The 10,265-nt window shown below is 41.9% G+C and overlaps 2 protein-coding genes across 2 annotated transcripts; both read right to left on the minus strand.

Annotated features, from left to right (window-relative positions):
* Positions 1-1,304: 1,304 nt before the first annotated feature.
* LOC130452164 (piggyBac transposable element-derived protein 3-like) lies at positions 1,305-2,846 on the minus strand. The gene has a single exon (XM_056791479.1). It carries the CDS (start codon positions 2,844-2,846, stop codon positions 1,305-1,307), a length of 1,542 nt encoding a protein of 513 aa, XP_056647457.1.
* A 5,528-nt stretch (positions 2,847-8,374) lies between these two features.
* LOC130452165 (uncharacterized) lies at positions 8,375-8,851 on the minus strand. Its single transcript, XM_056791480.1, has one exon. The coding sequence runs from the start codon at positions 8,849-8,851 to the stop codon at positions 8,375-8,377; it is 477 nt and encodes a 158-aa protein (XP_056647458.1).
* Between the last annotated feature and the right edge of the window lie 1,414 nt (positions 8,852-10,265).

Here is a 10,265-nt window from a genome sequence, read left to right on the forward strand (position 1 = left end):
GGGATTAAGGGCTTCCGCCAGCTCCCTGATTTCAAGAGTCATATTCTCCAACTCTTTTTCGCTCTTTGGATTTATTAGGACTATGCAGTCCTTTCTATACAGCGCGTCTTGGCTACTCATAGGGAGAATCTTTGGTTTTGGAGAACACTTTGTCCTCCCAAAATTTATCTTTGATTCCTTCAAAATCTTTGAAGGAACCTCCCTTTTCCAAGGCTGCCATGATTTTTTTGGCAGCCTCCGCTTTTTTGAGCTTTTCAGCTTCTTTCCGGCATTCTAACTTTACTTTGTATATATAAAATTTTAAAATCAGTGTATAGACATATAATAAAATCGTTAAAATTAATAAATTAAGACGGCACACGCTACAATTACAACTACATATTAAAAATCGTCACGCTTTCTTTTTCTTCCTCTTTGGCTTTTATCATTCCCGTAACGATATATATTACCCTATCGTACACCTTCTTTTCTCTAATGGCAGCGATCATAATGTTCCTACACCTCAGGGTGCCATTACTTCCTATTATTTTCTTTAATTCGTTTTGTTTTTGCCGGTGGACACGACACCTCCGTCACACCGCAGGTGGGGCATAGGTCGTCTCTCGTTTTTTTTTTATTCCATGAGTATATTTTCTGAAAGGCCCACGCCCCGTTAGAAATTGCGTAAAGTAGTAATTCGTTCTGCGGTCCTTCTTTCTTCTTCCTCTTCTTCTTTTCTCCTGACTTCTTCTTCCACAGTCCTTCTTCTCTCCTCTTCCTTCTTAACCCAGATATGCCTGAATTTTTTTTTTGTTTTCATTTTGTTCTTTCTTATTGTAAGTAGTTGTTTTTATGTCTCTGAAACATAATCATTTGGAAATTTTCGATTCCCATCTGTAATTTTTTTGAAAAATGACTGTCCTTTTAGAAGGACTGTAGTCACTTGAATACTATAATTTTATTTTCTATAAAAGTAAAATTTTATTTAAAACAAAGTAACATAAATTTATTCAAAAAATGTATAGAAAAAAAATAAAGTTTGATTAGATTTCTTTCACATGGTAAGGCTTAAAACATACAACATGTAATGCAGCATCACACTTCTCACACTTGGTGGAGACTTTTTTATGGCACATGCGACACCTGGTTTGCTTCCCTTGTGTCACAATTAAGTGATCAATACGATCATATCTCATCTCACAGTTATGTGATTGTGACAACTTCGATCTCTTCGCAAATTTTCGTTGGTTTCCTTCTAAAATGGTCATGACTATTCTCCTTCGAAATCTTAGATGATCCAGTTTTCCATTTTGTTCCCTGTGAAGTTACCATGCATTTTGAACCGCAAGATTTAACATGTGAAATATAAGAGGAATGTACCACTTCTTTCCTCTCAAACCTATTCTGTAGAGACTTATATTTTGATCTGCCCTGTCAACGCCTCCCATATATTTGTTATAAGTAAATATATTATGAGGTTGGTCTACCTTAATTTTCTTTTTTTCTTTGAGAGAATAACGACTAACTGAATGAGTAGGGTGAACAGGCAAGGCATTGGATGCTAAAGTGACAACGTTATTGTCATGCCATTTAACAACTACAGTGTTTTCTTCGTTAGTTTGGTATTGAATAAAACCTCTACTTTTTTTCTTGAACTGGGATTTATTTGCCAGTGGACATTTTGACGTGCGATTTTCTCTTATGGTTCCTGTTATCTTCAAATTTCTTCTAGTCATTTCACTCAGAAGTGGTATAGTCGTAAAGAAATTGTCGCAAAAAATGTGATAGGGAAAGCTTTGAATAGAATTGATTATGTCGGTATATTGCAGAATCACAGATGGTCCTAAACCCAGTTCCTTATAACAGGGCTTTATTTCTGATTTGGCACCTTGGTACGGCTCTACCCAAATAACATACCCTTTGCTGGTACAACCTGTCCATAATTTGTACCCATAACGTATGGGTTTACCACGTATGAATTGCTTACAGCCATGGCGACCATAATAAGGCACCATGGCTTCATCCACACTGTGATTTTCAGTTACTGGTGCATACTGTTGGAATAAACTGTTCATTTTATTTATCAATAATCGTACTTTGGCAAATCTGTCTGTCTTGTCTAAATTCGTGTTATCACAGCAATGTAAATTACTGAAAATATACTCAAAACGATCTCTAGATAACGAATTTATAACAAGCTGATTTTGCGTGTCAGAAGAATTTTCCCAATACATTCTACGTCTGGGTAATTTTTGATAACCAGACAGTAGTAGGATGGCGAAAAAATTTTTCATTTCTTCTTTTGTTATGTTTCCAACCCTATTTTTGCTTGTAGCGTACATATTAGAATAGTAGACAAATAAATATATAACTTCGTCACCCCAAAATAACGAAAACAATTCAATAACCGAATTTTCATTTTGAACAATTTGTGGTTTTGGAACTTCTATATTATTAGGTGGTGTTAAGTCTTGGTTTCTCCAAGCATAATTTTTCTTCACATATATATGTTGGGAGTTTTTCAGAAGACGTTTTACATCCGACAATGGCAGATTTTCTTCATTATCATCACTACCTGAATCGCTTGGTAAAGAAATATTAACATCTTCTTCAACATTAGGTTCAAAAATTTCTGCCTCGGCTAGAAGTTGTGATCCAGGCAAATTGTTAATATCTAAATGATCTTCATCGCCTGAATCTTCATCAGTAACTTCCTCGCAAGAATTTTTGGGCGGCATAATTGTAAGCGATATTTCGTCATCAACTTCATTGTGATCATCTTCTTCAATGATTTGCAATAGTTCATTCAGAGTGAGACCCCTGTAAAAGAATATCGGTTTGCCTACTGTCCTTCTAGAAGTACACATGATTTTTCTGATACTGATTGATTAAAAACGGTTCTTTTTATAAGCAAGCTGCATCAGCTAAAACCTGATACATACATTTACATGCATGTTCAACGAAAACTAAAAATGGGATAAAACAAAGTCCTCAAAAACTTACCCAACTAAGCGGAAAGGTAAAGGTTCTTCCATCACAAATTGTTTTACCACGTGCTGAATAAAACAATAAACTTCCACTGATTTTGTAAAAGAAATTTCAAGAATAATGTTTAGTGTGACATTTGGTCAAGCGACATCTAGATTCAAATAACTGTATCTCAAAAAATTTAACAAAGATTCCTGTAATATTCAGTGTCCTTTTGGTAGGACAGTAGGCAAATCTGAGTTAAGTTTAAGTTTTAATTGGTTTTCCATTTGGTTCCCACGAGTTGGGACGTGTGAAAAGTCCGGCGAGGCAGTGCGCCCTTACCTCGCTAAAGCTAGAATACTCTGGGGAGGTCGCCAGGTATCCCCAGAGGCACACGTTCGAGACTGACTCCGCCCAGCCATTCATCCCGTAGCCACGGTAGCTCACAACGTAGGATTACGGATTCTTTTCTCGAGGTTTACTCCTCTATGTCTTTTTGGTCCGCGGGCAATTATTGGGGAACGCATTTGTTCCTTATTCATCACCTATCCGATAAGGTTGGTCGGTCATGTTTCCTCTTACAAAAGGTTGAGCGACTCAGGACCGACCACTCCTTTCGGAGACACCTTATGAGCCATTGGGACGCGTCGTGTCGGGTAGACCAAACCCCATCCCAGAGAACTCGCGTCGAGGATTTGGGGTGACTCACTTCCTGCCTCCTCGACTCGACCTCTCCGAGCACGAAACCTAACCTAACCTTTTTTTTTGCCCCCAAGGTAGGGTGGAAGCTAATGCCGTCCTCACAGCGGGCGGGTGCAATGCTGTGAGTTTGTGTGGGACTCTCACCCACTAAACCACCCTCCTTGTTTACACATCCCTGGGGATTTGCGTGCGCCGGGAGGACAAGTTGTCATTACATCAGCGCACATCCCCTTTGAAAATCCCTTTCCTTATTCTATTACTATCCCTGAGAGTTTCTATCCTCTTTTTCCTTTCTGTTCATTACTACGGTCATGTACGTCGTTACCGCGTTCCAGGTTGCTTTATCCTCCAACATTTTCCCTATGATCTCGGTTGCCGTAGGCAAGTGACATCCTAGTATCTTTTAGTCTGGTTCTCTCCTCACCCCATCTCGCACATTCGTAGAGGACATGGGCCGGGTCGTCCCTTTGCCCACATGTTTTACATGTGTCATCCTCGGTTTTACGGATTCTTTTAGTGAAGGTTCCGAACGAACCATGCCCCGACAGAATCTGCGTGATGTAGTAAGAAGTGGTTTTGTGTTTACACATGACCCAGCTTCTTATGTCTTTAATCAATGTTTTTTTCCACTGGGCCTTCGTCTCCTCTTCTTCGACTATCCCACCTCTCCTGCCACTTTTTATATGTTCTTTCTCTTGTCATTCGTCTATTGCCGGCTAACCTGCCTCCTATTTTATATAGAAAACATCTCTCTGCTATCATGAGATCAATCGGTGGGAAACCTGCTATAACCTGGACTGCCTCGGCCGATACGGTCCTATAGGCAGCGGCGACCATCAGTAAGCCTTTTCTTTGCGCGGCCATTAATCTTTCCTTGTATGATTGTATCTTCATGGCTTCGCGCCAGGCTGGCGGCGCGTACAGGAGGACGCTGTGCATTACTTGGCACAGAACCCTGCGCTTGCAATAACCAGGCCCTCCCACATTCGGCATCAGTCTCCGTAGTTGTGTGATCTTTTTATTGGCTTTTTCGACCGTGTATTTCATATGTTCCAGGAAGTCGGGATATGCTCGTCTAACATCTAGATTAAAATAAGATAAAATGAAATAAATAAATAAATATAAAATAAATATATAAATAAAAAATAAATAAAACCTTTGTTGTCGTCATGTTGATAGTATAGGGATCAACCGACGACAACGTTCTAAAATAGGCCTCCGGTGTATATTGCCGGAACCTAGGAGCAACAGCGACGATTACTAACATATTAAAATCTGGGTTACTTCTTTTGGGGTCAAGATCCTGGACAAAGAGGTTGTAAAAAGACCTTTTGTCCATTTTAATTGATTTAGACCTCATTAGTCCTTGTTCCCAAGGACTAATTTCCTATATTCTGGACACCTCATGGTGTCCATCCTGTGCCCTTCTATTTTGCAGGCCATACATTTCGCTACGGCATACAGTCCTGGGCTCTATGGTTGAGCCCGCCACAATTGAGGCATTGTTTGCTTCTGTCCTCCCCCTTACAGGAGGTCAGACTATGTCCGTATTCCAGACATCTGAAGTACCTCAGAGGGGCTATTCGCTCCCTCACGCTACAAGCCGACCATCCTATTTTGATGGTTCCCATCTCTCTAAGCTTGCCGGCTTTGTTATTCGGAACGGAAAGAAGACACATCTGCCCTCCGAAGTTTGTTTTTCTAAACAATTTAATTTCGACCAAGCCTGGTAGGCCGGTCTGTTTTTCGACCTCAGCTTTCACCTCCTCCGAGGTGACCGCCGGGTCAAGGTCAGTGACGCTAAAAACCGTCCCCCTATTTCTGGTCCTAACACTGACCTCCTCCATTTTATTCATTATTGCATTTTTTAGGGTCTGTGCCTGACCCCTGCCTTTGAGGCGGATGACAATGTCACCGCCATTTGCTTTTTTAACCTTGTAATGTTGACGTTGAGGCTCGCAACGTCAACTTTCTCTTGCATACTTTTCAGTACTTCGGCGAAGGGCCTGTCTCCTGTCCTAACCAGGACAGATTCCCCCTCCTCCGACCTCCTATCTCTGGAGGCTCTCGGGTGTATGATCATTGTATTTTCCACCGCTTTTAGCAGTGAATTCTATAATTTTCCACGTGGGAGCTATCCCCCCATCGAGAATGAGGACATTCGTGTCCTCGCCCAGGTTCTCCCCGACCATGGCGCCAATCATTTCGAAATCCTTGCCGGGTTCTCCATTAAGTCTGGTGGCATAATGCCTCCAGGCTTTTTTTGTTTTCAAGGAGGTTACCGAATTCTCGATAACCTCGAATTCCCCGGGATTAAGGGCTTCCGCTAACTCCCTGATTTCAGGAGTCATATTTACTGTCTCTTTTTCAGTGCTTGGATTTATTAGGACCATACAGTCCTTTCTATCCAGCGCGTCCTGGCTCCTCATAGGGAGAATCTTGGTTTTGGAGAACACTTTGTCCTCCCAAAATTTATCTTTGATTCCTTCAAAATCTTTGAAGGAACCTCCCTTTTCCAAGGCTGCCATGATTTTTTTGGCAGCCTCCGATTTTTTAAGATTTTCGGCTTCTTTCCGGCATTCATTGCATTTAATGCCGCTTAATGTAATATCGGATGTATTTTTTCCATCCGTAGCCTTGCTTAATCTTTTTGTGAGGGTTCTCATTTCCCCCATCCTCCTTTTAATATCTTCGTTTTCAATATTAAGGCTCGCGAGGATCTGTTCCACTTCGCTGAGCTTTTGTTTAATAGCCTCTGGGGCTGTTTCGTCGTTCCTGGAGTTTTTCTCCCTCCAGGATTTTTTTTTGGCTTTTTTCTTCTTTATTGGTGCTTTGGCACCAATAGGGTGTGCTGACCTTTTTCTCGATACCTAGTAGGATCGAGAATAGGTCAGACTTTCTGAAGTCAAACTCGTCGCTTGACTCCTTCTCCTCTTCAACTTCCTCATCCATCATTGTCGATTGTCTGACAGATGCGAAGGATTTGTTAACCATTTCCTTATGTTTTTGGATTAGCTCCTGCTCGAAGAGCTCCCGGGCGAGGTCATACTCGACCGTTTTTTCCTCATCAAATTTTTTATTGTCGTCTTCACCAGAAGACGACGTGCATTCCTCATCAACAACTTGTCTTTTTCTATCGTGAGACAGAGATGCCTCTGTCTCCGACGAAATATTCCCCCTCCTGCGGCGTTTTGTACTTTGTTTTTTAAATGTATCCAGACGAATCCCACGAGTGGGGACGAAATAAAGGTCCGACGAGGCAGTGCGCCCTTACCTCGCTAAGGCTGGATTCTCTGGGAGGTCGCCTGGTATCCCAGAGGCACCGTTCAAGGCTGACTTCGGGCAGCCATTCATCCCGTAGCCAAGGTGGCTAATAGCGTAGGATTACGGATTTTTTCTCCAGGTTTACTCCTGTTTTTTGAGCTGTTTCTTAGCTTCACTCCCCTCCACCCGTCCGTCGAGACGGCCCGAGAAGAGAGGAAGTTACTGAGCCACTCCACCAATGTCAAGGTCTTACACCTCTTAGGAGTGGAACCTAACCTTTTATTAGGGAAGAGTAGCGACGCAGCCTCTAGCCGCTGCTCTTCGTTTAAGTTGTATGGGGCGACGGCTCTCAACGCTTTCATTGTGATTTTTTATGCGTCGCCCCATATATCCTTTTCGAGATCTTCACATATGGCCCGCCATCATTTCTTCTTTTCATTTTTTATTAACTTGCCCAGAGCTTTTTTTTTCTGTTTGTATGTGTCTCTATAACTTTCTTCACCCCCGCTTCTGGTATATGTCCTCCGGGCAAGGAGGCAATCCTCTCGGAGTTTCTCTATCTCATCGTTCCACCAATATGGCATTTGTCTATTATGATTTTTTTTGTTTTTATTATCTTTTATTACTTTATCTTTAATATCTTTTAGTACTAACTGTAGAGTCTCGAAGTTCACCACCTTTTTTTGTCTATTCCTAAGTTTTTTATTTTATCTATTAATTTATTCTTGTATATATTTTTATAAGTTAGGTTTATGTTTTTATTTGCTTTTATTGTCTTGCTTTTAATGTCATAGGTGATGGAACTTGTGGTGGGTAAAAATATGATCGTCGAGAACATCCCAGTTTGCGATTTTTCTGGATGACCCTTCACTAGCAAGAGTCACATCGATGTGACTCCTGCTAGTGCCCCTCACAAACGTTGGTTTTCTATTATTTATCGCGATTATATTCATTTGGGCCATCCAGTCGTCCCAGAGGTCACCCCTCTCATCATTAATAGGGGATCCCCACTGAGACGATTTTGCGTTGACGTCCCCCACGATCAGAAAGTTCTTATTGTCGGTGACGGCATTCATTATTTTTTTAATTGTTTTTCTATACTCAATCATAGAGACATTGGGGGAAATGTAGCAGGCCACGATCGTGATCTCGCAATCAAGCTCGACCACGACGTAGCCCGCCTCTCTTTGTAACCTCCTCACCCCAATATCCCTATTCCTGAATAATACCGCCACGTCCTTTCTCTTATCTTGTACCCAACCACCCCCCTCAGTCAGTTTTTTATTAGGTTCTGAAACGATAAGTAGATCCACTTCGAGTTGAGCAGCTTTAGCGTGGGTCAGGTCATGAGCTAGTCTAGCCCTTCCCACGTTAATCTGCAAAACCCTGATACCGGTCTTGCTAGAGGCCATTTTTTTTTTACTCTCTATAGGAAAGCGTGTCGATTAGGTCCGGAGGTCTATCTCTGTTTACCAAATACCGCGTCGCGATATTTCGGACACGCCATGGTGTCCGTCCGATGCCCACTCTCGCTGCACGAGAGACACCATGCTTCGTTCAGGCACTCCTGTGCCCGGTGTCCCTCCTTAATACAGCTAAAGCAGCACCTACCACGATCTTTCCCCTTGCACTGGTAGGTGCTGTGTCCGTATTCGAGGCATCGGAAACACCTTAGGGGGGTGAACCTTTCCCTTACCTTACAGTACTGCCAGTGGATTTTTACTTTATCCACTGACCTGAGGGCCGCCGCCATTTCTTCTCTGACGGCTATGGTTGCCGTCTGTCCCCCTCCTCTACTCTCCCTCATCCCCTTTACCACTATATCTGCATTTTTTAGACCTGTCCATGTTACGATAGAATCTCTTAGTTCGGAGGGGGATATAAATGGGTCTACCTCCATGACGGTGAAGACGGTTTCCCTTCTTTTCACAGTCATGTTTATCTCTCCCATTTTATTGTTTATTTCCTTTTTTAAACGTTCGGCGGCCCCTTGTCCCTTTACCTTGACCAGCAGGTCCCCCCCCTGTTTTGCGTACCGACTCTACTTTGATTCCTAGTTCGTCCACGTTCACATTGGTTTTAATCGTTTTGAGGACGTCCGTGTATTTTTTGGTCCCTGTTTTTATGAACAGAGATTCCCCTCCTTCCCTTTCTGTGCCAACACCACCACCTAGCCTAACCATCTCTTCCCCTTTAGTCACTATGCTCCATTCTGTTTCCCTGGTCCTCCCCACGAATTCTAGTGCTTTCCTAATTTTGATTTTGTCTACCCCCTCCCCGATAATGACTTTTACGTTTTTTTCTTCCTTTTCTTTTGCCAGTTTAACTAAGTTTATTACAGTTTTAAATACTCCCTCTTTGTCCCCTAACCTGGCCATGTAGTTCATCCACGTTCTCCAATTATTTTTTGTTTTTATATTATTTTCTATTAACTCTATCTCCCCTGATCCCGTTTCCTCTAATACTCCCCACATATCTTCTCTTACTTTTTTAATCAGTTCTACTGTTAACCCCCCCACATCTTTTCCTATTATTATTGCGCTGCTGCGTCTTTCCCTCAAAACATTCTCCGCTCTTTCCTTCTCCCACTTTTTTTATACACCTCCTCTTCCCATTCTTCCCCTGCTAATCTTTCCCATACCTCATATTCTCCACCCCCTGTATCTATTTCCCTTATAATATTTTGTGTTTTTTCATTTTTTCTTTGTTTTTCTTCCTCTTCCCTGCATTCCCTGCACCGCACTTTTCTCAAATTTTTTTTGGATATAAGTTCCCTCAGCTCCTCTAATTTTTTATTAATTTTTCATCCCCTCCCACCATGTTTTTAATTTCTAGAATTTTATTGTCTATTTCCTCCTCCTCTCCCGTTGTTGTTTCTCCCTCTTTCCTTTCTTTTTTATTTTCTATTTCCCCCTCAACCCTGCTTTCCTCCCTTTCCCTTTTTTTTCCAGTTTCCCCGAATATTATTTTTTTCAGTAGTGCCCCCTCACTACTCTCGTCTCCCTTTTGGTTTTCTTCTTCCCTTCTTCTTCCTTCTCCTCTTCCAGTATCGTTGATTGTATCCTGTCCTTACTTCTGTTGATTTTTTTGTTCTTTCTTTGTCTTTCTATTAACTCCTGTTCAAATTTCCTTCTTCTTCCTCCTCTTCCTTTCGCCTAACCTCTTCCTCCACTGTTCTCCTCAACCTAATCTAACCTAACCTAACCTAACCTTTTTTTTTTTCGGGGGGTAACAAAATGTTCTAAACACGCGCTAGCCTGGTGGTCTGGCGGCTAGGAAGTGTCGGATTCAGCCCTTTTTGAGGACCGCCTACCGACTAAAAAACTTCCCCCCTCTTCGACCCTGGAACC

Source organism: Diorhabda sublineata, unplaced genomic scaffold (assembly GCF_026230105.1).
Source record: "Diorhabda sublineata isolate icDioSubl1.1 unplaced genomic scaffold, icDioSubl1.1 Dsub_21, whole genome shotgun sequence".
NCBI classification, from domain to species: Eukaryota; Metazoa; Arthropoda; class Insecta; order Coleoptera; family Chrysomelidae; genus Diorhabda; species Diorhabda sublineata.